General features: G+C 42.0%; 1 protein-coding gene and 1 pseudogene across 1 annotated transcript in view; one reads left to right on the top strand and one right to left on the bottom strand.

Moving 5' to 3' along the window:
• ACTN2 (actinin alpha 2) overlaps positions 1 to 15701 on the bottom strand; it is a 75496-nt gene that overhangs the window by 4388 nt on the left and 55407 nt on the right. The window contains exons 13-19 of the mRNA XM_066617160.1: positions 14049 to 14157; positions 12232 to 12372; positions 10700 to 10882; positions 9319 to 9453; positions 7592 to 7771; positions 3730 to 3876; positions 102 to 167 (exon numbers count right to left, since the gene is read on the bottom strand). Coding sequence (XP_066473257.1) covers positions 102 to 167; positions 3730 to 3876; positions 7592 to 7771; positions 9319 to 9453; positions 10700 to 10882; positions 12232 to 12372; positions 14049 to 14157 — 961 coding nt within the window. The remainder of the gene's footprint in view (positions 1 to 101; positions 168 to 3729; positions 3877 to 7591; positions 7772 to 9318; positions 9454 to 10699; positions 10883 to 12231; positions 12373 to 14048; positions 14158 to 15701) is intronic.
• LOC136637594 (5S ribosomal RNA) lies at positions 9757 to 9876 on the top strand (annotated as a pseudogene).

Genomic DNA, 15701 nt, shown 5'->3' with positions numbered 1-15701 from the left:
AGAAATATTGAGAGTTCTGCTCGGGCACTTATAGTGTGAAATACTATCCCTCGTAATGTGTGGAATATTATAGCAAATCAATTGAATCTTAAAAGTCATACCAAATCATAACCCATTGAAATTAAGCAGGCTCTGAAATCTTCATGGTCCATAAGCCCATTCTTCTTCTGTTGGTTGGAAGAAGTACATGGAATGTAATAAGGAAGGTTTGTGAGCTCAGAAGCAAGAAAGAGCCCATCATCATTTCCATGAAGATAAAACAGGTCCATCACATGTGTACAGGTTGTCAATTCAATCACAGGTTCAAGAAGATTCATTGGTTTGAGCGAGGAAGAAGACACTTACATGAAGACAAATGCATTGCCAGAAACAATGCCAGTGAAACACACACAGAGAGAACAAGAGAAGAAAAAAAGACATGGGAAAAAGTTTAATATCTTTGAATTTAGCCTTTGGTTTGACATACTTTTGTTTTTGGATGACAATGTTTAACTTTTGCCAAGAATGACAGTACTTTTGGAAGCTTATTTGGAAAAGAGGCACTGCCTACACGTGCTGAACAGGATGAACTTTCTGCATTGAAAGCACTAGTTCATAGTGGCTGAAATCAACTGAAGCGTTTTGATGGGCTGTGATTGCATCAACTCAGTGATTGCTAGCAATCTAATTTTATGCAGAATAAGGATAACAACATAAGAAAAGCCCTGATAGATCAGGCCCAGGGCCCATCGAGTCCAGCTTTCTGTATCTCACAGTGGCACACCAGATGCCTCAGAGAGCAGAGCATACAACTAAACACCTGCATCCTGTTGCCACTTGCTTGCACCTGACATTTGGAGCTAGCCTACTTCTAAAGGGGGTTGGACAGATTTATGGAGGAAAGGTCCATCACAGGTTACAAGTCATGATGGCTGTAGGCAGCCTCTGGGTTTTAGAGGTAGCCTATCTCTGAATACCAAATGCAAGGGAGTGGTAACAGGATACATGTACTGTATCTTGATGTTGAGTGCTCCCTGAGGCATCTGATGGGCCATGTGAGATACAGGAAGCTGGACTAGAAGGGCCCTGGGCCTGATCTATCAGGGCTTTTCTTATGTTGTTATCCTTATTCTGCATAAAATTAGATTGCTAGCCATCATTGAGTGGATGCAATCACAGCCCATCAAAACGCTTCAGTTGATTTCAATCCAGCAGGGCTCAAAAATGTTCTTACATCTCATCCAGGTTCCATCACAACATCCTGCTGCAAGGAGTTCTACATATGATCAGGGCTAATTAATTAATGATTAACTGTTGAGAAATAACTTTAAAAACAAGAAGTTGATAGGGTGGTTTTTTGCAATTAAGTGTGCTGTATTCTATCAGAGAAGTATGATTCATTCTTACAAGTGCAGATAAAGGCATTTCAGACGTGCATGAAAATCAGATCAAGAACAATATATAAAAAGGTGGATAGTAAAGGATAAAGTCAATAACGATTAGCCCCCATTAGAGTCCCAGGTATCCATATGAAAAAGTTGCTTGTTCTTATGAGAGCCAAACCACAATAAACACATTGGAAAGCCTCCCACTGATTTTACGTGTGCCAGTGTAATTGCAGATAACAGAAAAGTTTCAAGAATCTTACCTGTCTTGTCACAGCCTATTGAAAGGCCCTGCTGTGGCTTTGTGTAACAAATATATACATAGGGGCCAGTTGCAGACCTACCATAGAAGACTATGGGGCAAATGCCCTGGGCGCAAGCCTGTAGGACTCTGTGGAACCCTCTGAGGGTCCCAACTGAGTTGGAAACTGCTTCCAGTTTCCCTCAGGTGACTGGGCGGGGCAAATTTGCATGCAGGGGGACTGCGACAGCCTGTGGGGGGCACCATTGCCAACCTTTGCCCTGGGGTGTGGGGCTGGGGAGGTCTGCCCCTGGTAGGGGCTGAAGGAAGTGGATTGAGGGGGAATGGATTTAGGGGAAAGGAAGTGGATTTAAGGGGGGACTATGTTTAAAAAAAGCTACAAATCCATTCTAAGGCGTACGTATCTGCATGGAATATTTAATGAAAGATGGAAATGCAAATCAAGTACCCAGAGTCCACCATACTCATGGCCTGTCAATCTACACACCAGGTGGCAGCGAGTGTGATAACAGGGTCAGCAATAAGTCTGCACTGCAGAAGTTTAAGCCTGCAGTAAAGGGTATCAGCTTGTCTTCTTTCCTACATTTTTTTCATTTAGCACCCCAAGTGTACTGGAAGCTGCCATATGAGTCCAGTTCTGATGAAGAGTAGAATTTTAAAACAGTTTATAATACCCTGGGGAAAGATTTGAACTTGATGTCATGATTTAAGTCTTCCAACTGGGTATCTGGCTGGTGGGCTGCAATGCCATGAGATCACCTTTACCAATGTTACATTGCATATTCAGCACTGTTGGGATCCAAATATAAATAAATTCTGTCACTCTTTAGAGAAGGACTCTTTGTAACATACACCAGAATTACTTTGGATATCCTGGTGATATCCTAATTTTCAATATCCTTTTGTACTTTTTAGCTTTTGTTTTTTATACATGTCAGTTCCAGTAATGGATTTAACTTAATGTATAGTTTGGTCCCAAGCTTATGGAAAAGTAACTGCTGTGGGATGCTTGTGGTTGCAGTGGAGCTGGTAAAAGGTTTTTAGCGGTTCAAGAGGCTGGCATGAGATGCGTAGGTAAATGCTGGTATTGTAGAGAGAGGATAGGAAGATGTGGGGAATGAGTAGCCCAATACTAACTAATCTCCCACCTCTGGCACTGCCACCATTTGCAACTGGACATTTTAGAGTTAGAAATAGCATTTATTCCCAGGATGTTTATACATCGAGTATCAGAAAGACTACTGATCTTTGGATTTAGTTAGTAAAGTGTTTCCAAACATTAGATTCCTTTTATGCCATTAAAGGTTTACTACTACTACTACATTAGATTTCCTTATAAGTACAATTAAACAGTCACTATCGGTGCGGTTCCCTGCTGATCTGAGAGCCTTGCTCTTCTCCTCCCCCTTTCTTTAAAGGGGAGGAAAGGAGGGTGGCCCTCAGATCAGCAAGGAACCATGCTGACAGTAGCTGCCATCCTGCAGCCACTGTCAGCACAGTTCATTACTGCGTCTGAGGGCTGCCTTCCTCTCCTCCCCTTTAAAGAAAGGGGAGGAGAAGAGGGTGGCCCTCAGAATGGCCAGGTAACCAGACGGAAGCAGCACTCGTTTCCTTCTATTTCAGAGGAGGCGCACACCACTTCTAGTTCCCTTACAGCAGGGAGGCCTCTGGTACTGCCACCCCAACACAGGATGCAGCACACACCCCATTGGCACAGCTGCATCAGTGCTGGAAAATTTGATAGGATTGGACCCTAAGGAGAGTACATGAGACTCTACATGGAAGTAGGAGAAGTAGGAAAAACAAGAACATCATCAAGGGTATAATTAGACACCTGTAAATGCAAGCAATATTTAGCTTTCATATGGACACTGAAATGGGGAAGGAACTGGCATTGCCCAGGACAGAAAGACATTCCAAATGCATTTGAGGTTGCCCTGTGACTCTTTTGGGCTACAGTAAATACTTTGAATATCGAATGGGGCTAGAGGATAGGACTGTGTTGTATTTGGTCCCCAGGGAGTCATAATACAAGATTTAAAGGAGGACTTATTACATTAATTCTGTCTGGCACACCAGGTTATAACAGAAAGAGTACTGTACCCTGTCAAAGTGATTAAATGATCCTCTGAAGTCATTCATTTGTTGCTGGGTGATTCCTTTGGCATCTCTTGTAAGGATCTGATTCTCAACTTCATTGAGGGTTCGTGCAATGGTGGTCAGTAAAAGTTCCCATCCAACACGAATATGCTGTAGTAGGGACAAAAAGGCTGCTTTAAGGTCAACCCAAGAGAAAAGAATCAGAGTCTGAAAGAGTGATTGAAACTATTGACTAATAGACCTCCCAGTATATAAAGCAATAATTGCACTGGAACGAAGACAGCTAATCAAAGTAAGTTGAAACTTACCTACTTCCAGCTATTTGTATTGCTATGTTCGGTTTCCCAACAGTTTGCTCACAATCAGCAACTGACTTTTGGACAAGATATGACTTGGAGAGTCATATCTGAGCACCAGTTGTTGACTAGAAACCATTCCCGAAAGCAGCTTGCTAACATTTAGTGGGATGAGGACTAACGTGAAAGTGAACCAAAGTGGCTATGTTGGGCCACTGCAAGGGAGGTTCACTGCTAGGAAAACTGGATTTGTGTGAACAGATGTACTTCCTTACTGTTGTCTGACAAAGAACACTATTCCTGAATGACCTGAAGGAAAGGCATGCAAATGTAACTAGCAGAGTAACCCAGTGGCCGAGACCAAACATGGAGGGTTATAAAGTAAAGAAGTTCAGCGTTTTAGACAGTGTGTGTAGACCAATGTGAGTAGACCTTTGCCTCTGGCTAACTGATACGTGAGACAAATGAAGGAATTCACTATCCCAGTTATTGTACTTTCACACATTAATGCTGGTCAGGCAACAGCACCTGGGAAGGCCACCCCAGGCCAATATCAGACTGAGATCCAGTCCTATAATCCCTGCATGTATCCAGATCATGGTTATTCCTAGAACCTTTCCACAAATTCCATCTAGTGAGAAGGCTAAGCCTCAAATGTAGATATGGTGACTGGGATTCAAACCTGGTGCTGTTTTAATCTTGCTATTATTGTGTTTATCAGTCCATCTCTGAGGCTATTTACAGATAAAAGATGATGCATGGTATGGTGTTCCACCACCCATTGGGGTACAGCACCTGGAAGGACTTTTCACTACTGCTTTTGCCCCTGCACCAACTTCCTGTAGCTCAGAGGGAACAAATACTGTTTATGACAAACAGTGCCTGAAATAACTTGGGTCTTGCATATGTAAAACTGCCTTCTCTGCTATGTTCCATCATAACCTCCACTTCTGGAAGAGTGATTTATTCTTGGTGTCCTCCATGAGCCCAGGGTGAATGGCAATATGCTTGAGTCTTTCATATTTAAGAAACTGCTTCTTCTTATCACAAACTCTGTGTTTGGGAAAGAGATGCCTATTGATAGTCTCCCTCCTGTATCCAGTATGAATGGTGAAAACAGACAGAGCATTCTCTCTTCCAGCTCTTGTTTTTCCCTTCCTCTAGAAGTTTCACAACAGCCATAGCTCAGCCCATTGTATTTTGGCAAGCATTTAGTGGCTGGAGATAAATAGGAAGCTGTAGGAAATTGTACATTTATTATTTTTTATATCAGATATAATCTTGTGTGATCCCATATCATAAATCCAGTTTTATTATTGTTGCTACCCAACCCGAGCCCTTAGGGAGAGGATGAGATATAAATCAAATAAATAAATGATTTGTCAGGTTGGTTTTCTGTCATGAAATGCAAGAGCAAATTCATGCCTCGGTTTAAAAAATGTCACGATTTAAGGATGGAGGGATGAGTCATTCCACTGTGATTCTTCCTCTGCAACCACATGAAAGATCAGGAGCTGTCATGGCAAGTAATAACTAAATCTGATTAAGCTGCTTTAATAGGGCAAATTTTATTGCAGAACAAAGGCTTTAAAAGGCTTCAGAAACGTTTCAAAGCTGTGCTACCTGGCATAGCGTAGCTAAAGAGTGTGAGCTTTGAGCCAGGATGTGGTTAGTTCAGATCTTTCCTTGGTCATGAATTCAGTAGGTGTCTTAGGCAACTGGTTGCAACTCACTGTTGGCCTCCTTAGTCCCAGGGCCAAACAAGATGTGACAGTGGGAGGTTCATGTGTTTCAATATAGATCTGCCCCAATCATATAGAAATACAGAGTGGGGAACTATCTTTAACAGCAAAAGAGGCACACAAGTGAGGAACACAGAACCCTTTCCCTGTCTGCAGCTCAGGACAGCTGCCTGCTCCCCCTGACAACCAAGCACAGTTCTCCTTATCTAAGCTCCAATGCCACAAGAGTGCTCAATGTGGAGGCAAGCAATTTCAGAAAGAGAGTGCAGGAAGGTAAACTGTGGACGGTTTCTGTGCATTGTACTTATGTCTCTTTGCTGTTAAAGGCAATGTGTCCTCTTTTCTTATAAATAGGAATATTTGCCAACACCCCCCTCCCTTTCTATGAGACTATAGTAGATCTGTTTTTAAAAATACAGGACAGCCAGTGTTATGTCTATGATGACATGTCTACAATATGACCCTTAAAACTTCATTTGTAATGGTGCCTGCTTTGCAGTGCTATGGTAAGGATTACAAATACATGTTAAGTTTTTTAATATTTTAAAAGTGTTACATAAATGCTAAATACTGACATCTTGTAATCCACACATTATTGTTAGAGGAATATTTGAAAGCACTCTTGTTTTAAAAAAAACCAATGGGGTGGGAGTGGAAATGGGCCAGAAAGGAGATGGGATTGGTGGTGCTGGCACACATCATATTGTATCCCTCTTCACAGGCCTGATTTGCCAAAACAGATCAACTCAAACTTGCACTAGCAATATCACTGGCATGAGTCTGAGGTGACCCATTGTGGCAGCTGGGGCTGTCACCAGGCAAATGTCCCCTTACTCCAAGGAGACCACCCACCTACTAAATTCCCCCATGGAATGCAATGTAGCCCTCACTGGTGTCACTGCATTGGCACAGGGGAACTTAGATAGGATTGGGCAGTCAGTCTTGTGTGCAGTCAAACTAACAGCACAGTGCCTCTTTCTTTTCTCCACTGATGTGAGTGTGTTGTGCATGTAATTGCAAGATCTTCCTTAAGTTCTATTTTTCACTGTTTTAGGGGAAGCCTGAAACTAAGGTCTCCTTTTTAGGCAGACTCCCTTAACTTTTGTGGCAATGATTCAAACCCAGCTTTCGAAGCGGCTTTGAGCACTTGTTTTGCTGGTTAAGAGGAATCATTTGGTGGGAGAGATTAAGGGCCCAATCCTATCTAAAGTTTCAGTGCTGATGCAACCCCGAGGTAAGGAAACAAACATTCCTTTACTTTGATGAGATCTCCATGACTACCACCCCGCTGCAGGATGCAATACACACCTCATTGGCATGGCTGCATCAGCACTGGAAAGTTAGATAGGATTGGACCCTAACTCCCCCACTGAAATTTTATCATTTGCAGCCATATGAGGGACTCACTCCTTGCCTGTAGCCTTCATACTTCTGCCATGACCTTTGGCCACATCTAAACTATAGGAACCCTTCTCATACCTCTCCTTTCAGTTTTCCTGCTCCAGTCCTCTCTGCCTCCCTTCCCACTACTATAAAACCCAGTTCATCAGCCCCAGGTCCCCCTGGGAAACCCTTCTAATTTTTCCATCTTTCCCCCTTCTGTGTCTGTGCGCCATCACCTGCCCCCTTTTCACTTTTAATGATTTCCTTTTTGTTTTCCATTATATTGTTTGTTGCATCTTCACCCTTGCCTCCCTTGTTCCTCCTGCTGAACCATTAAACTTCACCACTGGCCACTGTACCAGATCCCAGCACACAAAATAGATTTCCCTCTGCATGTAGGTGAACACATGTTTAAAAGCACACCTGGTAGTAGACTCCACGTACCTCCATTGTATAATTGGTATGCTTATTATCAAACACCAGGGCTTCTTGTATCAGTTGATGGTCTCCTTCCAGTTTGTCAATATTGAGTTTGTAGTTGATTATATTGTGCTCATACTGCTTTAGTTGATTCATCTGGTCCTCTAATGGCCCTGTTATTTCAACAGAGGTTCTGGCAACTTCCTGTCATGGGGAAAATGCATTTTCATGTTAAATACATGTTACTAAAGCAAGAATCAGAAGTCATTAAACTTTCTATTGCATACACAAAAGGAGAGGTGAATTCTTAGTTCTGTGTGTATAGAACAAGAGTTATAATAATAACCTTGAAGTTCATAATAATCATAATCTTGGAGAAGGCACTCCGCGTGGGTACCTTACTGTGTTTGTAAACCCTTTGAAGGTAGAGACCGTATGGATAAAAATATCACCAAAGTGGAGGAGAATAAGCGGTGCTTCTAGGAATTGCTTTGGCACTATGGTCATATTATTTCTATCAATCACTGCTCACACAAACCGATTGTTGCTTAACCTTGGATTACCAGAAATTGGCATGGGATTCCTGTTTGGCTTGCTTGGAGGTGTTAGGAGTGCACAGATTCAGCACAACTAACACTCAAAAAAGCTAACTTTGAAGACTCCCTAAAATGAACACGCTTTGTTCAAAAAGCTGTTCCAGACAGGCATGTATAGGGATGTGAAAGTGTTTATATTATTATCACAAGAATGGGTTATAAAACAGTTACCATCTGAAACACTGAGGAAAATATCAGTCTCTCTGCTTCTGCTTTCCATCACCTCTTAACAGTACACTATCATTCTCATTATTCTGACAACCATTCTGTTGGCAACCCTCTTTGAGCTCAGTCCTATCCTTCCCACTCCCCACACTGATGCAACTGTGCCAAAAATGGGTATGCTGTATCCAGCTGTGGGGGGGGGGGAGGAGGCTTCCTGCCCTGCAATGGGTCTTTTGACCAGCGCTGTTGATTTCGCTAGCATGAGTCTGAGAAAAGAAAGGGAGTGAGGAGGCTGCTGAATAAGATCCAGCACAGGCCATCACTACTGGATCCACCCCACACAGCCTTTCCACCCTCCATTTTACCCCATCCCCTTCTGCTCTCCACCCGTCCCCGCCTGCCACCTTATCTTTTCTTGGTGGGTCTGCTGGTGCTCCAGTGACATGCGCAGGAAAGCTCTGTCCTTCCTGCCATCGCCTGGTAGGATGCTACGCAGCATGCTGCTGGAAAGTGCTGCCTTTTGGCAGTCTGTGCTGACAGAATACACATTCCACCAGTGCTCAAAGCCCATAGGAATGGGCTGCTTGTCTCCTTCTCTCAACCAATTTGTCCTCCATGTCTTCCATCATGCTGCTCCCTAGCTCAGAATAGCACCCCCGTCATGCTCCCTCCTCTTTCTCCTTTAAGTTCTCTCCTTTAAAGGATCCAAGCTCTCCCCAGCACCACAGTCAGTCTCTCCCATTATCTCTGTCTTGTCTATCTGACTTATACTGCAAACTCTGTGAATAACGATTTACAGGTATGTCACTTTTCTGTTCTGTGTTACACATAACAGCTACTGATATTTAAAGAAGGTAATGGACGGTAGTACAAAATAAGTGTTGGTTAACCTAGCAAATGTACAGTGAAGGAGCACTTTGACATTTCACATGCTGCCAAAACAAACAAGCAAATGAAGCAGCAAAAACTGCATATCTTAGTCATATTTACCTCCATCTTGGTTTGGATCCAGGGTCCAATGACATTGGCCTGAGCAGCAAACTGGCGGCGCAGGCGTTCATTAGCATGTTGGCGGGCCAGCTCCTCCTGCAGTGACTGATCCCTTACAGGCACAAGCTGTTTTACCTGCAAGTGTGCAAAATTAAATCAGTCTGTAGCCAAAGCCAGTTAATTTTTTAAAATAGTATGACACAAGGAATGACTTCAAGCTGAATCAGAGGTGAATCAGAACTAGGGACAGAAAACTACTAACACATGGAACTTATCACATTGAATTTACTGTTCTAATAAGACAGAATTCAGTTAAGTCCAGATTAAACAAACAAAAAAAAATGAATCTACCAATGCCAATTCCTCATAATTTTTGCTATTCCCTAAATTTTCAATTTAGTTTTATGTGCTTCTATCATGATATATTAATAGGTCTCCCCATGCAGCAACTGTCACCCTGCACATGCCCAATCTCATCTGATCTTGGAAGCTAAGTAGGGTCAGGCCCGGTTAGTGCTTGGATGGGAGACCGCCTGGGAATACCGGGTGCTGTAGGCTTATACCATAGTCTTTTGAGACTGAAGGTTGCCAACCAACCAATATGTCTCCCCACATATAATAATTATATCAGTTTATTATGATATGATGAACTTTTCCACAGTTGACAGTATCAAAACCCAGATACTCTCAGCGCTGGCCTTAGATGTTTTTTCCATGAAGCAAAATCATTTAAAAAAAATTACTCCATTCATGTTTTAACTCTTGCCCAAGCAAAAAGGGTATTTTACTAATCTAGTGCAAGGATCAAAAATTAAATCATAACCTTAAAAAACCATAGGGATTGAACTGAGCATGACACAACTTATATATAAGAAAGTTTTCATTATATATTATAATTTTATTATATATAAACCCTGTCATGTAGAGATAATTTATCTCACTCTGTTATGCTATGAATTATTGCTTTCTAAATTTTCTTCTTTCTGTAAGATCCTTGATAGTTCCCCCAGCCCCACTGTTCTACGCTTTCAGTTGTATGCTTTTTTTTAGTTTTGACTTAAAATCTCCTAATACGATGCTACTCTGCCCCTTCAGAAACATACATCTGAGATGTTCTTTTTTTAAAAAAAGCACATACACTCACACCAAACTAATCACAAGACCACTGAGGTCTTCCTGATGTCCATCCCACCCCCCTGTGTAAAGCCAGCCTTAGAGCACTTATTCATAAAAAAGCAACCTATGGCTATTCCCCTTCCCCATTGTTTTACTAGCCCAAACACAAAATTCCAATAGTAAAATATTCCCCATCCCCCCCACCTTCATCCCTAAAAGAGATCCCTAAACCAACACACATTTCTACCACTTTAGTTTAAGGTACCTTCTCCCATTTGGTACGGATCTCCTCCAGAGTGACTGTGCTATAAGGATTGTTGGGACTTATCCTGAGGCTGTAACTCTGAATCACTTTCTCCACTTCATTATGAATTGAGAGGATAGCTTGCCTTTCACCATCTGCCTCAGGTAAAGTGGCCTTAAACTGTTCATGGGCAGTGATTAAACTCTGAAAGCAAAATCAGAGGGAGAAAATACAGGATATTACAATGGGTGTGTCTTACATTGCATTGTGGTGAGCCATATATTAGTGAGCCGGTACTCACCCATATTAGTTCCTTAAGGTACTCACCCCTTAATAAAGGGGTGTGGTATGGGGTTAAGTATCAAGAGAAAACAATGAAATGAACAGAATTTAAACTTGTCTGTCTCAGGTACAAATCTAGCACTCTAGCAGCCCAATGCTATCCATTTCCCTGCCATAGCAAGCAGTCATGCCAAAATGTGTGGATCGGGAGGCATGGGAGAGTTAAGGGAAAATATATTCCCTTACCTCCCAATCACCAATGGGAAGAGTTGTTTGAACACTGTATTATTTACTTTATTCCAAAGTAAGCCCATTGTGTTCAGTAAGACTTAGGCTATAAACCTATCTTACTGACCAGAAAAAACACTTCTAACTAAATTGGTCTTCTTAGACCTGAGCCAGCCATTTGGATGGCACAAGACTGAGAAGATCAAGGGGATGTGTCAGGAGGCAAGGAAAGGGGTAGCATTCTGGCATAGGTCTGCGTGTCAGAATATCCCCTTCCTGCCTCCTACACGTCCCATTCTGCCTACCCTGCCACCTTACCTGTGCTCCCGTACAGGTGGTCCAGGAAAGAGCCCTCATCACTGCTGCCATTTTGGATGGCAGATCCAAAATGGCTGCTTGTAGCCCACTCCTTGCAATTTTGTAGGACATTTGCGACACTGTAACTAATGTTACAACTGGCCCTATAGGATTGTGTGCAGGCACACACAGAGAAATGTCAAATTGAACGTATTTGATATTTTGGATGTTAGGAAATGAATCTGGAGACCCCTCCCGCTGCAAGTAGCTTTAAGGTATGATTAAGGACAAAAAACATTTGAAGCATTCTGAAATTGTACTACTTTGAGATCGTATAATGTGGATCTCTCTCTTCATTGTGAAAAGAGAACAACTTCATTTTCTTAGGCTCACAATAATACAGGTATTTATATACCACCTTTCTTGGTCTTTGTTCAAGACTTTATTCAAGGCGGTTTACATAGGCAGGTGATTTAAATCCCCATAGGGATTTTTACAATTGAAAGAAGGTTCTATCTCTCAAGAACCATAACATTCAAGATGTTTCTTTCTTGATCTGGTTTCATGTTCTGGCCTCCATCCTCCCACGCTCAGAGCAGATGGAATAACTCAGCTCAGCTTGACAACTGCTTCAAGGTCACACCGTGTCGGTGGCCTTGAACTGGCGACCTTGTGGATATTATCTTCAGGCAAATGGAGGCTCAACCCTCTAGACCAGACCTCCTGCCCAATTGCATTGCTTTTACCTGGATCTCCTCTATGCTATGAACAATAAACATGTCTTGTAAGTCTTCCATTGCACCTTCCATCCAGTTGTTGAATGGAGCAGCTCTCTTGGCAAACTCCAGGTGAAGCTGATCAATGGTTTCCAACAGTTTCTCTGTTCTCTGTTAGGTAAGCATATAGAAAAGGAATAGGTGAATCTGCTTTTTATCTTCTTTGGTATATAAGACATACTGCAAGTGGCTGGGTTCAGACATAACGTAACATTAAGCCAAGATTAAACCATAGCTTAGCTTTACTTATTTCATGCAAAGTCCAATCCTGTGCATGACTACTCAGAAGTTAGTTTCATTATTTTCAAAGGGGCTTACTCCCAGGAAAGTATTATATGATCACACCTAATTGATATACCACCCTTCATCTAATGATACTAGGATCATATCCTGGTTTGATATCCTAAGATGTTCACCAAAAGTGGTTAAAGTAAATCTGCCAAGTTTGGACACAATGACAAGGACCAATCTGTTTGAAAACAGGAACAAAAGCAACAAATGTCCTCCTCTCTCATGTGAATGGGAGGGGGAAGTGTAATGAGCCTGAGTCTGAAACTAATAATGCTCGACCCTGGTTTAAGCATGATGAAGAATTACCTCTTAACTGATCAGGTCCCTCTCTCTAGGTCTTTTGACTTTACTTTTTTCAGAACCAGACAACCTTTCCGGTAGTCCAATCCTATGCAGGTTTATTCAGAAGTAAGCCCCATTGTGGTCAATGGGGCCTACTCCCAGGAAGGTTTGCATAGGATTGTAGTCTTAGGGCACAATCCTAACCCACTTAGGAGTCCCAGAGGCCTCCTTAAAGTATGGGAACATTTGTTCCCTTATCTCAGGGCTGCATTGCGGCTGCACTGGTGCTGGAAAATTGGATACGATTGGGCCGTCGGGGCACAATGCTAACCCACTTTCCAGCACCAACATAAGGGCAATGCAGCTCCAAGGTAAGGGAACAAACATTGCCTTACTTTGAGAAGGCCTCAGTGAGTGCCACCCAATTGTAGGATGCAACACATGTCAAATTGGCACCGCTATGCCAGTGCTGGAAAGTTGGTTAGGATTTGGGCCTTAGTTGCTCTTTGCATTTTCCCAGTTCAAATTCATTCTTTTTTAACATGAAAGGCTGAGACTGAACACGGCATTTTCAATGAGGCCATGCTAATGTCTTATGTAGCAGGATTAAACATGTCCTATTGCTAAGAAAAATCAGATCATGAATAATACACATAGAACTTACTGACTGCACTCACTGACTGATTTAAGGCTGGCTCCTATGTGTATGATTTTTTAGTGATTGCTGGTGATTCATGATTTTAATGTATGCAGCTGATTCTTTTTAAAAAAAATTGTTATTGTATTTCTAACATGTGTTAGTAGCTTTGTGGCTGGAGAAAAAGATAGAAAGTGGGATATATAATATAATAAAAATATAAAATAAAATTATTTAAATAAGCAAGCTATGAATGACAAAGAATATTCTTGCCATGCCTCAGCCTTCCAAAGGGTGGCGCTAGAAGCATCCCCTCGACTCCAACTTCAGCCAGTTGATGCACTGGAAGCAATGATGTGACAAGCCTCTGAAAAGGAACTCAATCTTTTCCCCAAACAAACTAAGCAGCAGCGCAGCAGAGTGTAATGGAGCACAGAGTCTCTTATAGCTAAGCTCCTGTAGCTTTCCATAAACTATATTACACCCTCTAGAATACACAGAGAATGTGCTAATATTGACAATATTATTATAATATTGACAATATTGACAATATTGAATGTGCTAATATTGATATTACCTCCAGTGCTTCTCTCCTTTTCTGAGTGAGCGTTCCCAGTCTGTCCCACTGATCACACATCTTCTGGCATCGATCATTGACACTTGCAGCATCATGATAGTCCAGTTCACTGAAGAAAGAAGACCACATTATAACCAGTTGAGTGATAGTCCAATATGCAAACATTAAGAGTATAGACACATTATTAAAAACATTTATTCTCAAATCATTTATCTAGAATAATTAACCTTTTAGTTTTCTACCTGCAGTCACCAATATGGATTAGAACTAACATGCCTTAAACAAGTACTTTGTGGAGAAAAAATGATGAGAAAATACCTACTCCTTAACTGGTTTTGTTTGTTTTTGTTCACTCCAATTTTGTTTGTATTAGCATGGAAAGGAAGAGCTAACTGTATTACCTGATCCTGGGTACCTTTTCCTGTGTTACCTTGGAAAGAAATGGGTGCAGACTTAGCAGTAATGCCAGTCTCTTAAGTTGGAAAGGAAATACCCATCTCTATTTACCCCTGCTAACTGGGTAAGAGGCACTTTTTCAAGTGGGTGCTCCTCTTTTATTTAGCAGGGGGAAAGTAACTGGCCCACCTCACCCCAGCACTGTCTGTTCTAGTGGCTGTCTGCTGGTATTCCTTTGCATCTTTTTAGCTTGTGAGCCCTTTTGGGACAGGGAACCATTAGATATTGATATTCTCTGTAAACCGCTTTGTGAACTTTTAGTTGAAAAGCGGTATATAAATACTGTTGTTGTTGTTGTTGTTGTTGTTGTGGACACATGAACTTCTGAGCCACTTTCTATGATATTTTGGTATTACCAACTTAATTTTTTCTTGCAGGGCTTCTGTGCCCTTAACAGCCTTCCAGTCAGGCAGCAATTTAACAGATGAAACTTTCCCCATCACTTTATCTATGTCAATAACATCTGATGAATTTCTGTCTGTTGGGTAACATTTAAAGACACAGGAACCCTGTCAGAAAACAAGTGGAAATTCTAGCTTTATGTGTCCATTTTAACATATCCTTTCAGAATTATATTTTCACGCATCATATGTCACATCTTTGAATGCTTTAAAACAAACTCAGGAAGCTGGCTGTTGCCACCATAACTAGAATGGATGAATCAAGGCAAATACATCAACTTCATACCGTGTTTCCCCCAAAATAAGACCTACCCCAAAAATAAGACCTAGTGTGTTTTGAGAATTGTTGAAATATAAGACCTACCCCGAAAATAACACCTAGTTGTGATCAGGTCTGGGACAGGACGGGGGTGGGTGGACAATGTGACTGGGAATGCTGCACTCCCATGCACACCACCTAGAAAGCGCCTGCTGTGCTGCCTTGGGCAGAGGATGCTGAGGAGGAGCTGAGGCGGGAAGCAGCAAGCGAGGCAACCCTGCCTATCGGGCTCTGAGGCTCTCTACACCTTCCAGGGAGTAAGTCCCATTAACTATAAAGGGATTGACTTCTGAGTAAATAGGCAGGCAGGCAGGCATCCTCCTGGGTGATTAGGGAACACCCTCTCCACACCTTCCAGGGAGTAAGCCCCATTAACTATAAATACTGTACTTTGGATCCTGGTCTTTAGTTTTTACATTTGAGGCAACATTTTCTCCAAACCAGTTTTCTGATCTCATAATCTGTGTAGTTCTAATG

The sequence above is a fragment of the Tiliqua scincoides genome, chromosome 1 (assembly GCF_035046505.1).
Source record: "Tiliqua scincoides isolate rTilSci1 chromosome 1, rTilSci1.hap2, whole genome shotgun sequence".
NCBI classification, from domain to species: Eukaryota; Metazoa; Chordata; class Lepidosauria; order Squamata; family Scincidae; genus Tiliqua; species Tiliqua scincoides.
Note: the sequence above shows the minus strand (reverse complement) of the source record. Positions and strands in the feature narration are given on the sequence as shown.